We start from the raw sequence: 18384 nt of genomic DNA, 5'->3' as shown, positions 1-18384 counted from the left end.
TTCAAATCACTCCAATGACGTGAAAGTGTATAAAAGTAATAAGAAACTGTAGTTGTGCGGTTGATATCTTATATTTTCAGCTTGCATAAAATATTGTATCAGTGAGAAATAGTGCAATTTCGATCGCAATGAAGCTAGATCGGGATGGAGTGTCTCGATAGTGATTGGCTAATTTGCGCGATATGCGGAATGTAGCCGATAACGGCAGGAGTTCAATGCTAATCGGGGCTCAATCGCTATCGAAAGTGCCCGTTTGACAGCCGCGTTGTGCGATGTTCTTGAATTGAGTGTGATACATTATTTAGGAAATCATTCAAATAAAAAGTTTATTCAAAAGCGTAAAGGCGAAATGCTTACGGTGTTTAATGAACTACAAGCTTCATTTGAAGAAGCTCGAGCAACAAATAATAATAAAGCAGCGCCAATTTCGGATAAAAACGAAACAGACAAAATTTTGGGCCGCCATCTTGGACGTTTTTTCGATCAGCAGCGACCTCTACTCCGATCCTCGCACTTGTTTAGGTCGAGAGTGTCAATGTTGGTGTTATCATGGCGACAAACGACGATGAGCCGATGCATTTGTATGAAGTGTTTCAAAATTGTTTCAATAAGATAGCGAATAAACAGCCAGGTGAGTAGGCCAGCGGTCTTTGTTCCTATCGCGCGGCTAGCGGTTTCGCGCGACCGCCTCTCAGAGGCCGCACGGATAGGGCATGCACGGAAGACGCTCTTTGCGGACAAAAGCATCACCAGTGAGGCTTAACGAACGTATTAGGCGAGGAAAAAGCGTTAATTGACGCTGCAAAGCGTCGCGGCCCGTTGGCTTAGCGAGCATTTTGTCTCGGAATGCAAACTTTAGCTGGGGAACTGTTCATGGGGTGACGTTGTCCCGGAGTAGGCGAGCTCCGTGCGGCGCTTGTGTGTCCCGTTCTCCCAACGCCGCTTGGAGGAGACAGTGGATAGCGAAACTTTTTTTTTTCTTCTTCTTCGGGCAGATATTTCGCACCGGCTTGTGTGTTGAGCTTCGGTCGTACCCACGAAAATGCCTTGTAGCTTTTCCTCTCGGCTTCAACGCGCTAGTTTATGTTACGCATTACACGCGCAGGCGAGTATGTTTCTGCCTTGTTTACACTTGACAGCCGAGAGACTTTTCTGTCCGGTCTCGCCGTACAGCCTTGGCCGCGGATAGACTGTCGCGTCTTCGTGCTACCCTCCAAGTTATTTCTCGTGTGTTGCAAACTTACTTTACCTGAGAGCATGACTTCCGTCCTGTCTGTAAACTTAAAAACGCCTGCGTACGCTTCCGAGTCGCGCCGCGTGCTTTATGCCATGCGTACTGCTAAAGCGAGCGCGCATTTTTACGCTCCTTACGCTTGGACGCGCATTTTGTTAAGGAGTAGACACGTTCAACGCATTTGGTTTTGTGTGTCCGGCCCCTTCTGCAGTCGTGCTTATGTGTCACTTGTTCGACGTATCTGGTGGAACCGCTTAGAATGCGTGATTTGTTTGCCGTTTCAGAAAAAAGTCGAGAAATGCCTTATGGAATGCCTTACTCCAGTCAAGGGGAAGATGCACTACAATCTGTAAGTATTCACTTTCGCTTTGTTTTTCTGTGTCGTAACTTTAGCTTCGACTTGTAGCGACGCGGCAAAACATCGTCGATGAATTCAGCTTCTTGCCATCCTTGGAAGCTGACGATACGCAAGACTTTCTGATGTTTCCACTACCGAAGTCTTAAAGAATCACTTTCACAAAGGGTCACTTGACAGCTTTGCGTAATGCTCGGTCCCGTGGCGTTTCATATGCAATAACTCGCTCCCTATTACGCCGTGCTCAATGAAATTTTGAGTGTTGCATTGGAAACAAAGTTAACTTTAGCATAGTGAGTTCTCAGCAGCTTTGTTACTAGCTGCTTTTTTACTTTCTTTTTGCGCTGTCACACTAGAAAAGAGTAGCGCCTAATGTATTTGGAATTGTTGCAAGTGCATGAAGGCATTTAACGTAAGAGAGGTAGCTGGTGTGGTGTATATTTGTGTTGCCTGTTTGGAATACTCGTTACTTATTATGGTAGAGATGCTTGCAGACAACAGCCAACTTTTTTTGGCTGCCATGAATGTTGCAGGCGTACGAAATGTTCAGGAAGTGATGTACACATGACCTAACTTCCTGGGGCTCTTATTATTATTATTTTTTATTGTTGAAAGGAAACATTGCACAAGCTTTCAGCCCGAAGCTCACAAAGCACATGACACTGCGACCACCTGCCTTTACGTCTTGGATGACAGGGTTATGTTCAGACAGAAGTTATTGATATTTATAGAAAGGCTTGTTTGCCCTCTTTCTGTGTTCGAAGAAGCCTCCTTTGCTTTTATTACTGGGTTAGTCGTTGCAAATATAAAGGGGCAACGCCACTAAAATGCCAAGGCCTCTCCTTCTATCGTCGAGTATAAAAGAGCAGGCTGTTGATTGATGAGGGCAGAACATGAAGAAAGCAATGCTTGAATGTGGATCGGTAACATGCTGCGTTAATTCCCACATGTGTTGTTACCCCAACATTCCATGAACACATGTGTCAACAATTGTTATTCTAATGCTTTGTTTTTAGTGTCGCCTGCTTATTACATCGGCCTGCACGTCTTTCTTAATGCTTTGCTTGCACGTCTTGGGATGGCTTTTATTCATTGCTTGCCTCGATTGCCCCAGTTTGAAGACACGTTAATTAATGAGATGTGATCTCCCGAAGCAATGCACAGGCAATGAGAAGGGCTGTATTGAAGATGTCAAATAAACTAGGAATCTTTGAACATCCTTAACATGCACTGAAAGCTCCATGCATGAAGATAGTTGCACGTTTTCACGATTCATGTGCTGTTATCGTGGTGAGGAGTTCCCAACTCGTGAACAAGGCGCGAAAAGGCTGTAACTACAGAAGTGCTACTGTGAGCAGTAGAAACAAGTCTGTCTAATTGGGTTTTGTGGTTGTAGAAAGGTGTTTTGTTGTATATCATTGCAGAGATTCAACTTGAAACAAATTTTAGAGGAATATCGAATAGGATAGGAAAGAAGCTGTTGTATTTGTTTTCTCGTATGTCGGTAATGCTTGGTGACAGTAACTTGGATATGATCACATTTAAGCCATCTTCACAGCACTGGGAATAGAATTCAGGGTTGGGATGGTTCACTATTTTAGGGTCAGCTTTTCAACTAAGCAGTTTGTCGAGCTTTGTAGCACTGCAGTCATTATCTTGCATTCGGTGTTTGTGGGTCTGTTTTGCTTATGAGACGAACCATTAGCTGGGCCGATCTGCAGTGCAGAGAAGCACACTTGCTTGCAGAATTAAAAAAGGTCTTGGAGGGAACTTCAGAGGCTAAAAAAAATGTCACTGCCATCCATCTTGCATTGTGTGTGTAACTTCGGTTAATGATGAGCTGCTACGTTTTGTCACTGCTTTCTCATTCAGTCGACACTTTTAAACTCTTTCGCTGAAGCCAGACCTTGTCTTATAAGAGCATCACATTTGGCACAAAAAATATACTTTTGTTATGAACATGTTGTTTTCGTTACGTCCTTATATAGGCAAAATACATGTCAGATTTAGTTCATTATATTCCATAATTTGCTACGTTCCTCTACAGACTAACTTGGGCATTTGCCTTGAGAAAGGAAAGTGTTGTGCTGTTTCTCAACAATTTGACATCATTGTCAGTTCTGTGGTTTACGGCATCATTTATAATAAGGGTGTGTCTGCGCAAGTCAATTCAAAGGAGCCGTCTTGTCTTGAAGCATAATTACCACGGAAGTGCAGCCCAACTTTCAGTTTTAACGGTCTGAAAGTGAAGCAAGGATAAATAAAGAAGCATGATACCAGTCACCAGCAGGGTAAATGTGGCCCTGGGCACCTTAAGAGATGACAGTCATCGAGTGGAGAAGAGAAATGTAGATACCAGCATGCTTGAACATCAACTTCGTATTGGTAAATGGGAGAAATGCTGAAATTGTAGCCTTCTCAGTGCCTGTAGTTATGCAAAGCCCACTATGGAGTGTGTTATTTGTTATTACAAGTCACATTGTTCATGGTGGCTCTTGGCCACTGGGTGTGAAGGCACAGCCAAACCACATTTTATAAGGTTGTCTGTCACGTTTGACACAGAAATGTACTTTTGCTATAAGGATATATGTGATATGTCGTTATGTCGGCAAGCTACACGATAGATTTACTTCGTTTTATCCTGCAATTCGTTATATTTGTGGACCTTATATAGGGGTTCGATTACACTTGCAGCTTTCTTTTCAAATTGTGCTTCTTGTTCAGTGGATTTTTTTAACCACTACCATTCTGCATTGGAACTTATTTACTTTCACCGAAGCATGTAAAAATCCTTCCTTCTTTTGGTTTCGCAGGACGGCCTGGGCAACTTTCCCGGCGCAGAGCCATTAGCATCGAATGATCCAGCCTACTTCCAATATGGCAATGCAGCTCAGCAACGGTTACTACCACCGGACACCAGCAGAGGTACGGTGACCTTAACGTATCTGTTGCAGTTGTGTTCAGTCCCTGCGTATGAGTAGGGTGATAGCGTAGCCCTCCTCATTGAGGCATGGGTGGAAGCAGCTTCTTAAACCATGCCCGTAAGCTTAACAGGTGTCATACGAACCGTGTGAAGTGCAAGAAGAAACAACGGAGCATCGCTGCAGCAACCTGCAGAACTGATGCACCGCCAGGAGAAAACTGCGCTTTGGTTATACGAGATGCGCCGGAGAACAGGAACACGTGAAGCTGGTGTGATCATCGTGGCCAGACTGCAAAGGGTGGTGGAGGTGGTGGTGACGAACTCTTTTCTGCATGGTAACCTTCGTGAGTGCACACAAGGTACACTTGTTACAAAAAGAGAAGTGCTCGCATCTCTCAAATACTAGTGAGAAGATTGTGAGCTTCATCTGCGCCTATAGAAGAGTGAAGACCTGCCAGCAGAAGTGGCACGCTTTGCCTTCGCGTTTTCCTGGAATAATTTTGGTTCTGTTGTTGATTACTGTGCTTGTGCTCTGATGCTGCGTGAGCCTGGCCAACATGAACGACGAGGTCTTCTGCCGTTACAATGTCATCATCGCGGTGTGGAGATCCTTACGTGACACGGCCACAGGCAAGATGAGACACCAAGCGCATGTCGTCTAAAGGACTCCTGAAACCTTCTTGGAGATCGCCTGCTGTGATGACCCTGAAGCCATTGCCCACAGTAGAGCAAAAGGATGGACGTATGACTCAAAACATCGGTGGCTGCGTTGTGTTGGGAACCGAAACAGCTTACATACAGTGTTTTACGTGTCTGCCGAAGGAGGAAGCCAGGCAGTCGGGATTAACTCGTGTCTGTTATGGCCACCTGTGTTTTCTCGGTTGTATATACTATTGAAGCAATCTTTACATAGACACAGTGATGGTTATTTGTTGGACATTTTTTATTAATGGCTTTTATAGATGATTTTACGCAGCTGGTTTGTGCAGTTAAAATCAGATGGGGCCACCGGCACTGTGGCCTTGTAGTCCCTGGAACGTGGCCTTAAGCAGCGCTGCTCAATATGTCTTCATCCTTGCCATGTCATTGTGCACAAATGCAGATATGTCAACCTTGTGAACTTTTAGGCTGTTACATATACTTCCTTAGCGCAAACTTCAGAGACAAGGGGCGAAAAAATTGCAACACACACAAGCTCTTGTGTGTATTGTGTGTAGTGACACACACAAGCGCTTGTGTGTATTGTGTGTCGTGACACACACAAGGTCTTGTGTGTATTGTGTGGAGTGCTTGTGTGTGATGCAGTTTTTTCATCCCTTGTCTCTGAAGCTTGTGCTTAAGAAGTATCAATGGATTACCAACTAGCCCAAACATCAGGGTTGGAAGTGCTGCACCATTTGCGCCACGCTGCGCCAATCTGCTTCTGCTGCGGCAGTGCTCAAAAATGCATTATTGCGCTGAAACTGCTCCCAGGCGGCCTTTGGTGCCTTCCTGTGCCGCTTTCATTCTCGGCGTGGCGCGCCCGAGCGAGCTCGTATCAACCTGGCGCGTTCTCCATGACATTTGTGACGCCACGAAAAATCTAGCGAACGTTAAAGGGCAGGAGAGAGCTAGCTATTGGAAAGTAGCTGCTCAGTCACTTTGCCTTTGTCACACCGGCGGTGATGAAATTTTGTGAAGATTTCAGTTCTCTCGTCTTCTCATTTGTACATTTCAGCTGGTGTTTCGTTAATATGAACATAAAAAAAATTCTTGGAAGTGCAGTCAGGTTTAGCTACTTAATGCATTGCTTATCTTTATTTTCCTCTGGGTTCTCACCTCGGCTCTGGGGCTTTAAGTGCATTGGCTTTTTAAAGTTATTTTTGTCGAGCCTCATTGTGTTTAGAATAAAGGCAACCTTTATTAGCTTAAATCTGTGGTTGTTCATGTCAGCTGCGGAACCTGAACGTTTTTCATTCGTGCGAGGTCTACCGTAAAATTCAGAGCAAGCGTCCCCCCCCCCCCCCAACAATCCAAAACACCAGCAAAGTTCCTGGAATGGCACGTAAATTCAAGATGGCGGTGGCAAATTTTGCTCCGAAAAAGAAAGAAAAAATGCATGCCGACTTCCTCACAAGTATAGTGAACTACAGTAAAAGCTCGTTAATTCGACTCTCGTTAATTCGGAAAATCGGTTAATTCGGACACGTCATCTGGTCCCTGTAAATATACGCATCACTCTATGAGACTGGGCGCTCGTTATTTCGGACAGATTTGACCGCAAATCGGATAATTCGGCGACTTTCGGGCCGCTGGCGAGGCTCGAAAACGAAAAAAGAACATTTCGGAACAGAAGTGAAGCTCAAACGCAGCATCGCCATGGACATCAATTGTCGACTTGGCTTGACTTGAGACTGGTTGAACGCCTTTTCTTTGCGTGTGTTGTTGTTGGCGGTGCTATTTTATTGCTTTGTTCCCGTTGGTGTGCTGCATCGTTGAACGTCGTTTTATCGAGGAACGATTCAGTACGGCTCCTTTAGCTTGATTGTTGCTGGAGCTTTTGTGCTGACTTTTCGTGTGAATGCACTCTCCGCCGACGGCAACGCCGGCGAAGCAGCCCAAGTACAAAGTGAAGGACTTCACCACCAAAGTAGAAATTTTGCGTGCCCTGAAAAATGGGCTCTGCCGACAAGAAGTTGCTCCTGTGCCATGACGTCAGCAAACAATACGACGTGAGTCTCCTGAGCGCAGTTAGCATTCTTGCGTATGTGTGGCAGAACACGCCTGCGCACGCCATTGCCAACTGTTCCAGGCACAGTGGCTTTGTTGTACCCGACTCCAGCGATGCCGAAGTGTCGCCGGACGACGGTGCCGACGATGGGCAGGATTTCGGAAGTGTTATGCCTGATGCAGTGACACTAGAGGATTATATCGGCATTGATGATGGCGTTGCCACTGCTGGCTGTCTGACTGATGAGCGAATCGTCAAGGAAGTGATGCATGGCAACGATTTCGAGAACGAAGAGCCTGAAGAGGAGCAGCCACACCATGAGCCACACGGGCCCCCTCGCACTGTGAAGGAAGTCGCGGAGGCCCTCGTCGTCCTTGAAGAATTTTGTTTTGGCACTGCAGACAGCATGCGAGCTGCTGAGCACCTTGAAGGGCTCAGAAAAATTGTGTCCGCGCGAATTTCTGCTCGAAAACAGAAACGCATCCGCGATTACTTTGTAAAGTAAAGGTATGTTGAAAAAACACTTGCATTTATTGTGTTTATTTCGACCATTCGATAATTCGGATATTTGGTTAATCTGGACATTTTTTCCGGTCCCTAGAAATCCGAATTAACGAGCTTTTACTGTACTATACTTGCAAGTCTTCTTGCTTTCCTTCGTGGCATGACGCATAACAATGGCCCTCAAGCACAAGTGCAATGGCAACGCGATCAAACCACGGGAAGCGTGACATGGAAGCACCTCTGATGATGTGCCAACGCAGCAGTGCTAAGCAGCAAACACCGGTCTCGAGGGCCTTACATTAGCTGACTACATCATCATAGTTACGATCTTGGAATACAGATCTCGAAGGCCATGCTTTTGCTCACGGAACCCTGAAAATCGTCATGGGTGTCTTGCGCTAAGTGCGGCGTGCGATCATTATTTGGGACAACAAAGAATCAAATCTTTACAAGAAATTTCACCCGCAGGCGCTTAGATTGCGCTGCTAAGCAAGATTGGATGGGATTCAATGAGGCTACTGTTGCATTGACGCGTACACAATCTGGGTACGAAGGGCGGAGGGGGAGGCTGCGATCTCCCGGAACGGCGTGAAAATATGAAATTGGCAGCGAAATTTGAAACGGCGCTTGCTCGAAATTTTATGGTAGTCAAGTGTAGCTATTCAAAGCATCGCTTATCTCTTGTTTTATCTTAGTTACTGCTGCGCAAGCTGTGATGCTTTCACGGAAACATATTAATTTGTGGCAAGTATGGTCGGTTCATCAATATTCAACCATTTGAATTTTTTGTGTTTACCAGAAATAGAAATGTGCTCCAAAACTAACTTGCATTGCTCAAAAACACACCTTTTGGTGCTCCAAAGCTGCTCCGAAATTCCCCTTTTACCACTCCAAAGCTGCTCCAAAACAGCATTATCACTGCTCCCTGAGCTGCTCCAAAAGACTGAAGCACGCTTCCACCCCTGAAACATGCACTTTGCTAGGTTACGTTTAAAACTATGTTTTGCTGCGCAAGCGACTTGCTTCCATCCTGCTGCAACCAGCTTGTGTGGTACGGCCGCTTCGCTGGCCTAAGCCCAGTCACGGTCACATGATCAAACATGGCTGCACCTGTGTGCCTCTGTGGAAAATCGTCTACATGGCACTGTAGCATTCAAGTTTGAGTGCAAATTAAGACTTACTGAAACTGTATGTAAAGTCCACAACAACGTTATCGATACTTCAGAGTGAGTTTTATGTTCGGGATAGTTCATGAAACGAATTACTTGTTAATTACTACATTATTTATCTTTTCACACACATTCACGCAGACATTAGGTTGGTCAACTCGTGCAGCCAGAAATAAAGGGTAAAAATTTCTTGGTTATCCTATCATGGTTTTCTGGGGTGAATTACATCTTTCAGGTTGATGTGGCTCCCCTTTAAATTTGGTTTCCCCCTTACAGCTGGCACTCTGCCCACATTGTGCACTGAACTTGGCACTTCACAGCATTGTATATTAATTGAAAAACATTATGGTTGTATACATAGAAAGCTGTCGATGGTGTTAACGCCTACTATTCCCAAGAGAAGTTTGTTGAGTGTTAACTGCAGCGGAATTTTGGACTTAGTGCAAGAACCTAGTTTTATATTGTGTAGATAAAGAGCAGGCTCTGCACAAAGTGGTGTTTTTGAAGTGACATGTACACTAGACATTTTTGATACAAACACTGAAAAAAAATACCGCCATTATCAGTGGCAGAGTTACCACATACCTCCAAGCTAACAAGCAAATAATCATTCTAAAAGAAGACCAAAAAATCCGGTGCAACTTCTGCGGAGAAGCCCAAAAAAAGCTTGAGATTAGTGAATTTTCTCATTCTTGAAAATGTTTTTAATTATAATAAAATAAGATGTCTAAATACGAAGCGAAGGTGGAAGAATAACATGAAATAATACTTTGAAATAATGTTTGAAAGCACATATCTACTTTTTAGTGTAGTTTGCAGGGTACTCTGCACTCTGCTCATTATGGGTTCACCAGTGCATAATTAATGTTAATTGTTGACTCCCCCAATGTATGCTTGATTTCAATGCTGAACTACACGAAATCATTGACAAACGCACTATTGGTGGACATGGCGAGCACTAAATTAACTACAATTGCAGTAAAAATGCAACAAGCGACTTCAAAATTCTACAAGTGATTTTGTAACAGAAAGAAGCTCAAATACCCTTATTGTAGGTGGAACTGGCAACTCTCATCAGTGGCCAAAGGGGACATGTCACACAGATTGAGAGCCAACGTACCGCCTAGGCGTAAAATCCCAAGATTCCTCTGTCCAACATTACCATCTTGTGTGCTCAATATGCCCGTGTCTGCTTAGGCACTTGAGGGCTGTTGATGAGGAAATCGGGCAGTTACCAGTCCTTCAGCTTTGCAAATGGTACTTCTAATTTATAACTAGTTCAGCCAAAGTGACGCCTTATTGCAATTCCCCACGGTAGCCTAGCGGCTAAGATGCTATATACTGGTAACCTCGAGGGTGTGGGTTTGATTCCCGGCCATGGTGGCCACATTTCATTGGGGGCCAAATGCATAAACGCCTGTGTAATTAGATTTAGGCGTGCGTTAAAGAACCGCAGATGGTCAAAATTAACTCTGAGCCCTCCACTACGCCATGCCTCATACTCATATTGGGGTTTTGGCACGTAAAACCCCGTAAATTATATTATTGAGTGTTATTGCAGTTGTTTGTTAGTTAAGCCATTCTATGATGGAAAGAGAAATCAATCTGATGGGGGTTTTAGTGCTTGCATCAAAGGCATGCTAATAGAAATGCCAAATCTCTTTAGAATGATGAACTACAGTCGATCCCGGATATATCGAACTCGGATATATCGAATTATTGGCTATATCGAACAGTTGAGAAATCCCCTTGAATTTCCCATGCAAAAGTATGGGGCTGGTGTACACGTATATCGAACTCCCGCACAGCGAAACATCCGCTATATTGAACGCTGCCCCGCGCCGACGCCCAGAAAGTGCATTTTTCCTAACAACTATTGATCATTTTTCAGCCGCGTTCTTATACGTTCCAATCCCTCCTCGCGCGCAGGTGACGAAATCGCGTTGCTCTAGTTCGTTGCGCAGCGCTTGTCAGTTCACCGGTATATTTGACGCGCGGTCCGCAGGTTTTAACGCATGGGCTAGTGTTTTTCAAAGAGGCTGATTGCCGAGGGCACCAAAATGAGAACTCGAAGTGACTTGGCAGCCTTGTTGTAATGTTTGCATTCCCTTCCTTGTCTGTTCGCACACGATGGCATGCGGGCCCGCAAAGCATGGCCTTCGAGATCCGCAACCTCGTGACGTATTTTTAGTGTTTTCGGTTTTAAAATGCAGATCTCAGAGGCTGCGCTTTTTTTCGCATTTCTCGCCAAAGTAGCGGCTACCTTCTGCAAAGCCACAAGTGCCATCGGTATCGCCAACATGTCGACGGTGGAGAAATGTTTCTTCGTGCAGCGTTGTCTCTTGCGGAATGTGTACGTCGCGCTGGACGCTGCGCCGTGCTCCCTATAAGGCTGCAGAAATTAGGCGTCTTATTCTTCCTCTAATCACACAATCAATCACTTCGCGCTTCATTCTTGATAAATCATCATTCAGGAGTCTAACTAAACAATGTCCCGCTCGTAGCGATAAAAACGATGACCGGTGCTTGGAACGACATCAAGTAAAGCACCGTCGTGTACTGTTTCCTTACGGGCCTGGGTGCCAGGTGACGACTTAAGGCGCGTCATGACCGCCGACTACGGCATACAGTGAATTTTGCGACTTAGCTTTTCCGGGCGCCGTATCGGACGGAAGCACAGCGAGTGATTTCATCGGTGCAGGTAACGACGTAGCTGTTTCTGACTGCAACGATGCCGAGATCATAGCTGACGTTGCCGGTACTGCGGAAATGGACCTGTACGGTTTGAAGATCCCAGCCGCCGCTGCCACCGCTAAACCCTTTACCGCGCTACAGAGCTCTCATCAGCGTTCAGCGTCGATCACCGCTGTTGTGGCGGAATGTGCTGAATTTACTTATTTGGAAAGCTTCAATGATATTGACGATGACTTGATGAATTCACGGCGCGCAAAAAGCAAGTCTAGTTGACGAACTTTTTTTCATGCGAAATAAAGTGCGCTTACTTGCAAAAGAAGTTCTCGCCTTGTTCTTTAGCATATGTGAGCGAATCGTCATGTTCGCGCTTTCTACAATTTCAGAAAACTGTGTCGAGGCCCGCAGTGCTTTAATTAAAGCCTTAAATACGCATATTTCGTATTTCGAATTATCGATATATCGAGCTATTTCGCGGTCCCCTTTGAGTTCGATATATCCGGGATCGACTGTATTTCAAAAGCATAATTAATTTTTAGATAAGAGCATTGAACAGTAGAACAGAAAACAAAGGCAAAGCTAGTCCATAGTTAAAAACGGCGTGAAGTAGACACGGACAAGAATGCGCACCGACTAGTGCTAGTCCTATGCGCATTCTTGTCAGTGTCTACTTTGCGCTGTTTTCAACTATGGATCCACCTGTATGTCAGCTTGACATTGTGGATGAGGTTATCGTGTGTTTATCGTGTCTCCGTGAAGGCCTGCACAACTCTCAAGCTCAGTCTTGTAGAACGTTCTATCTTTAGTGTTTAAAAACCAACTGTACACCAGTAGACACTGTCAAAAACCGGTGATGTCGTTAGAAGATAGTGTGGAGACTTCAAAGGGGTCATTTCCACTCGTCTTTCATTTTCGTTTCCTTTTTTATAATACTATCAACCCTCCTCTCATGGTAATGTTGGAGAAGGGTGATTTAGTAATTAACTAAACTTGTTTTGATAGCAAATGCCTTCTTTGCTATCTTGTTTGTTAGTGATGATAGAAAAGTTTTGGCATATTTTACCGCAGACAGTTTTGGAGCTGTCAAGCGTACTGTTTCTTTAAGTTCTCAAAAATGATTTTTCCGGGCCTTGAAAAATTTCTTAAAATCGTTTGCATAGCTTTCTTTTTTAACTTTTTTGCTAAGGTGGCTGTGAACCTAAAACCAGAACTATACAGGGGTCTGTAGAATCTGTTTTCTTGCTGAAGCGCATAAATATCATGTAAACAGAATTCTTTTCTTATCTAAGTTCTCACCTGAAAGGATGACTTCATTATCTAAAGAGTGAATTGAAATAGCCGAGTGAAACAAAATAGTTGTGATGGTATTCACAATAGGTAACCATGGGTGATTGCGGTCATGCGATTTAAGTGCATGTTGTACTCAGGGTGTTAGAAAAAAATGTTTTTCGTTCCGGTTTTAGTTTCATTCCACCGCAAAAAGTTCCGTTCCGTTTATTCCGGAGCGGAAGAAAATGTTCCGTAACGGTTCATAACGGTTTTTATTTGTATGCAAAAATTTTGAGTTAAAGTAACGATACAAAACACTGGATTTGTGGTATAGGGACTTGCCCTCCTCTTAAGAAAGTGGGACAGGGGTAAAACATATTCTTCCCACAGTCTTCAGAACGGAATAAACAATACCACGAATTCCTACCAACTAGCACAAACCAGCACCCTTCAAAGTCATAGTAATTATTTTCTCAAAAGTCAATTACAAATAATTTGAGCAGGCACAATGCTGTGTGTCAAGAGAGTGAGCACGATCTCGGAAGCAGCATGTCATCGAGTGTACTCTCTGATGTGCGAGAGCGCTGTTCTGATAAAACAAACTTCAACACCAAGGATGCCCTCTCCACGTTGGCCTGACAGACACACGAAAGTCCACTTGCCTCTGGTGGCCACTGTTTTTTTTTTTTTTTTTCAACGATTTGAACGCATCTTTACTTTGGAATTCCTGGCTGAGGTATACGCTAGTACTCTGCCCTGAGATATGCCTTAGTGCTCAAGTTGCATGAGCTCGGTTGTTCCGGATGGCCAAGTTCTCCCGTGAACCGAAAAACGATTGAAAAAATTTCGGTTTCACTCCTGAACGAAATAATAGCTAAAGCCTCAGTTACGTTTTCCTTCCTATCAAAAATATCATTTTTTTTTTTTTTTTCGTTTTCGTTCCGTTCCGACACACTGGTTGTACTCCATGGTAATGAATTACAGTGCGTAATAGGAACAAGAAATTGGGAATTGAAGGTCATCCAGTGTTTGACTTCATTATTTGCCAGCGTTGTATTTGTGCCAAGGTTGCTTGAATGGTATGACCTACTTATTTACATGTAATTTTGCAAAAGTGAATTTGACCCTTCCTTCAAAGGCCTCCTTTTATCATACCCCTGGTGTCTCTCTGTCCCAATTCTTTTTTCTTTTATGGCACAAAACATTTCAGTAATGTGTTTAGGGTGCTAAACTTTAGCTAAAAACTCAATTTTCAGGAGTTGGCGACTGTTTTATCACCACTTTCTTCGTCTTTGGACTCGCTGTTGTTCAAAGTGTCGTTACAGTCTTCTTGACTTGAGGAATGAAACACAAAAGCCAATGTCCTTGTCGCTTTTGCAGTGATCAGTACACGGATTACAACCAACCACACTAAAGCACTGTACAGATGATGCCATACCTGCTTAAAAAGGTGGGAAAAATCTCACAAGAAGAGAGAAAACTTGGCTGACATGGAACACATGCTGCCATGTAGTGTGGAAAACAAACAAACAATTGAAATAAACACTCCGTGAACCAGACTGTTAATGTCATCTATGTACAACATGTAAAAAAAAAACGCCCTTTGACGACCATTGCCCATCGAAATCCATTTACAACGTTATGACACACCCATGACAAGACCAACTTGTCAGTACAGAAACTGCTAATTGCTCATGACCAGATGAGGGCGTCAGAAACCTTAAAGGAGTTAAAAAAAAAACACAAATGGTTGAGACTGCCTCATTCTTTTGCATCAGTTATAATCCATGCACCACAACTTATTTGGTTGTGTTCTCTCTGTCACTGTCTTGTTGAGTGCATGCAGCCATCAGCATTACTAAATATGGTCCTGTGCAATACCTGAGTTCAGTTTCTCTGCTTCTATCTTGCAGGTATCACGAACAAAAGGAAAAGAGACGTGAGTATCTTTCTGTTTATTCATTGTAAGTGGAGAATTGGGGACCAGGGCCGCTAGGTTTTGAGGTCTTGGATGGTTTCGTGCATGCCATAACTGTTGTGAGAAAGGGTGCCAAGCTGTAAATTTGAGTCTTGTGCTAGTGCCAGCTGTATCTGCTTGACCATGACTTGCTGGTTATTCTAAACATAAACGTTTTACAGTTCTATTGAAGTGTATATATTTATGTTGGGATGGAGGGGCTTTAACAAGAGGAGTTTTGAAGCCTGATTAAATACACGAAGGAAAGCAATATTCACATTCAGCAAAATTCAAGAAATACAAAACCTATGCAGAAAACAAAGACAGCACCGATCAACAAGAATACACCAACGCTAAGCAAATTAGCATAAAATACAAAGGAAGGCAAAACCTAAACTATAAGCTATTTACAGATTGCTCTTAAGGAGATTAAAGAACATTGTGCATAAATAAAAATGAACAGGAACTGCAGGCTATGCATGTTGTGCTTTTGCTGTGTAGGAAATCCAGGCTTAGTGATGAAATGGGGTGTTTAATGGTGCAAAGGCCAGATCTGACCAGGTCATTGTGTTTCATTGGTGCAGTGAATTCTAAAGGATCTTGTGATATGGCTATATACTGGCCTAAAACGAGTGCTTCAAAATGTATAGGTAATAAAATTATGTTAGTTAATATATTGAAATAAACTTTGAATACGCATATGATTTTAAATGTGACATTATTGTAACGCGATATGTGTCTAAAAGGACTAGTACTTAACAAGTAGCACTGTGGCCTTACCATATCCTCTTGAGTTCAAAGAGCCTCAGTATTAAGGCAGGCCTTGTTTAAAGGGGCCCTGCAACACTTTGTGAGCATGGTCAGAAAACGCTGCTGATCGGTAGTCTGAGGCTCCCGAGAACATGCGAGCCAAGCATTATAGTGCAGCACACGGCCTGGAATTCGTGAAGCGTCATGCGCTAATAGTGGGACTATTCCATTATAACTCAGCTGCAGGGCCCCTTTAAAAACATTTGAAGCAGATTGATGACCTCCCGGTCAGTCCGGCAAAAGGTGATAATCAAACTTTGAGCAAGAGCACTGCTTCTAATTGGATAGCCTAAAATGTAGGTTGCTTATTTTTCATTTACAAAATCACTATGAAAGATTTCATGAGCATTTGCTGTGTGAAAACTTCTGAGATGCTCCAAAAGCAGTGACAGCTGCTTCAAGGGAAGACAGAGCACTTCAGTGGGAGGTACCATATTCGTTAACTCGAAAGAAAGCTTTTGTTGCTGGTTTCTGTGGCCACATAATTATGGTTGCAAAATGCAATAGCGTTTGTTTACTTTAGATTTGAGTGCTTATTAATTCATCTCGTATATTCAAGGTTAACCTGTAGCCCTCCACAACAGTGTTACTCCCAAAGCGCTGTCTGCGTGATTTGTACTGGATATTCTTGAATTCTGACCAACCTTCTGAAATCTTCTGAAAAAGAGCCCTAACCCCATTGTGAAAAAGTCTAAGTAATAATAATAATAAGTAAAAAAAAAAAGCTTTGGAATGCAGCAAGTCCTAATTGCGATATATGCTAGGGTATGTAGCTGCAAATTCAGGTTTAAATCTAAACCACTTTTATGTACATTTAACTTGACGTGCTTCGGATTATATGAGTTCAGGAGTGCACATAGGTAAAGGTATAATGTGTATTTCGTGATGAGCGTTTTTCTTGATTCATTGCAATGTCATGCATTGACACACATTGAGAGTGGAAGGGGTGCCACTGTTGCGGAACATAGCGCATTTTGTTCTTTCATTATACACACACTCATGCCATACGAATAAAATTGCCTAGATGTCTGATGTGGCGCTAGAAGAGGTGAGAGAGAAGGAAACTGAACGAAAATTGTGCATTTTACGCATGTTTGTTGCGTCTTTCTTTTTCCCTTTCTTACTCGACGAACCTACCGTAAAATCCCAAGCAAATGCCCCCCCCCCCCCTTGTAAGGTAATCTGACAAAATTTGGAGGGTGGGCGATTGTTCGGTGACTGATCAAAAATCAAGCAGCTGGCGGAAGAGCCATGCGTGAATTCAGTGAAATGCTTTATCGAATATGCATGCATTCACTGTCGTTATTCGCTTTCGTCGGGCGAAAAAAAACAGTGAATGAAAAAAAAAAAGTGAAAATGGCGGGAGGGGTAATGCGCTTGCTTAGTCATTGGTGCATATTTCAAATCACCTGAAAAAGGGAGGAGGGCGCTTGCTCAGGATTTTCAATTTTGAGGTCTCCTGATTGACACGCATGTGTGCAGTTTTGAAATGCCGTACAGGGCAATTTACTCAGGATTTCTAGGGAGTTTGCGGCTGTTTGCTGTCACTACTGTGTAGCATGCTCAGTGCAGACCTGAAACATTGCCTGCATCTCACTTGCATGTTGTTTTAAATGGTGCTGCTGCTTTGGCATTCCAGAATGTTTGTATCTTTTATCCAAAAGCATTCCAATGGCTTCTAGTAGAGATGGCACTTGGCAGTTTGTTTAAACTGTGCACTATCTTTATTCTATTCTTGCCAGGTGTGCACACGGAGTTGAGCATGGGGTAGACAAATGTTCGCTCCATTTACAACAATCCCATTATTGCACTATCATCTTTGGTTTTGAGAAATCGTACCAAACTTTGGGATAATACACTGGAAAAATACGGTATCATTCAGTTGTGCTTCGCATTCTTGAAAAGAGTTCTTTCCAACCACTTACCCAACCAGTTACCACTCCTATCAATAAGTGTCAGAAATGGTGCACTGCAAGTTGTTATTGTTTTTAATTAACTCCATTGAAACATGCCGTATACTGTCCAGTAATGCCATTACATTTCCATTTGGTCATTACGGCAATTACACATAATTTGTACACAATCTGTAAGTATTCTTGGACTATACAGAAAGGATCTAAATTTTTTGAATGACATACAGAATGTTTCAATAAGCTTTAGTGCGTGCCGGAACTCTTGTCATCGAGTTTGTAATTACAGTAAAATCTCGTTAATTCGACCCCCGTTAATTCGGAATTTCGGTTAATTCGGACGCGGCGTCTGGTCCCGTCCAAAATGTGCATTGTTCTATGGCTGAGAACTCTCATTAATTCGGACAGATTCGACCGCGCTTCGGTTAATTCGAACTCCCGACCGAGGTCGGGTCGAGACGGGGAAGCAGCAGCGGATACCGCCACGGCCGCGGTTCGGATATAATTCGGATTCGCAGCCGAAATCGACGGCGCATCTGAACAATTTCGAGATCGGATCATGGCCTCCGAGATTTAAAACGAGGTAACGAGATCGGATTATGGCCTCCGAGATTTAAAACGAGCTTTGCATCTCGGAGGCACATACACAATGAAAGGCAGTGCATCGCTACTGTCATCAGCAACAGGCAACATGGCGACGGTCCGTCCGCGTTATCAACGCTACAGTTACGGTCCCTAGAATATCAAACCGTACTAGCCACTGTATCAACGCGATCAGCCAGCCATGAGTGGTGGATGATAAGAATAGCATAGAATATGGCATAAGGCATCGTTCCGCGATAGCACCCCTGG

The 18384-nt window shown here is 43.6% G+C and overlaps 1 protein-coding gene across 4 annotated transcripts in view; it reads left to right on the top strand.

Annotated features, from left to right (window-relative positions):
* The first annotated feature begins 493 nt into the window (after positions 1-493).
* The window catches only part of LOC119394321 (transcription factor 12), a 215105-nt gene continuing 197214 nt past the window's right edge, over positions 494-18384 (top strand). For all 4 annotated transcript variants that reach the window (XM_037661615.2, XM_037661611.2, XM_049415745.1 and 1 more), the window contains exons 1-4: positions 494-631; positions 1519-1583; positions 4403-4514; positions 14769-14794. In XM_037661615.2, the coding sequence (XP_037517543.1) occupies positions 550-631; positions 1519-1583; positions 4403-4514; positions 14769-14794 (285 nt within the window). In that variant the 5' untranslated portion in view covers positions 494-549. The remainder of the gene's footprint in view (positions 632-1518; positions 1584-4402; positions 4515-14768; positions 14795-18384) is intronic.

Source organism: Rhipicephalus sanguineus, chromosome 5 (assembly GCF_013339695.2).
Source record: "Rhipicephalus sanguineus isolate Rsan-2018 chromosome 5, BIME_Rsan_1.4, whole genome shotgun sequence".
In the NCBI taxonomy this organism is placed as follows: Eukaryota; Metazoa; Arthropoda; class Arachnida; order Ixodida; family Ixodidae; genus Rhipicephalus; species Rhipicephalus sanguineus.
The sequence above is the reverse complement of the archived record's forward strand: the minus strand, read 5'-3'. Positions and strand labels throughout refer to the sequence as shown.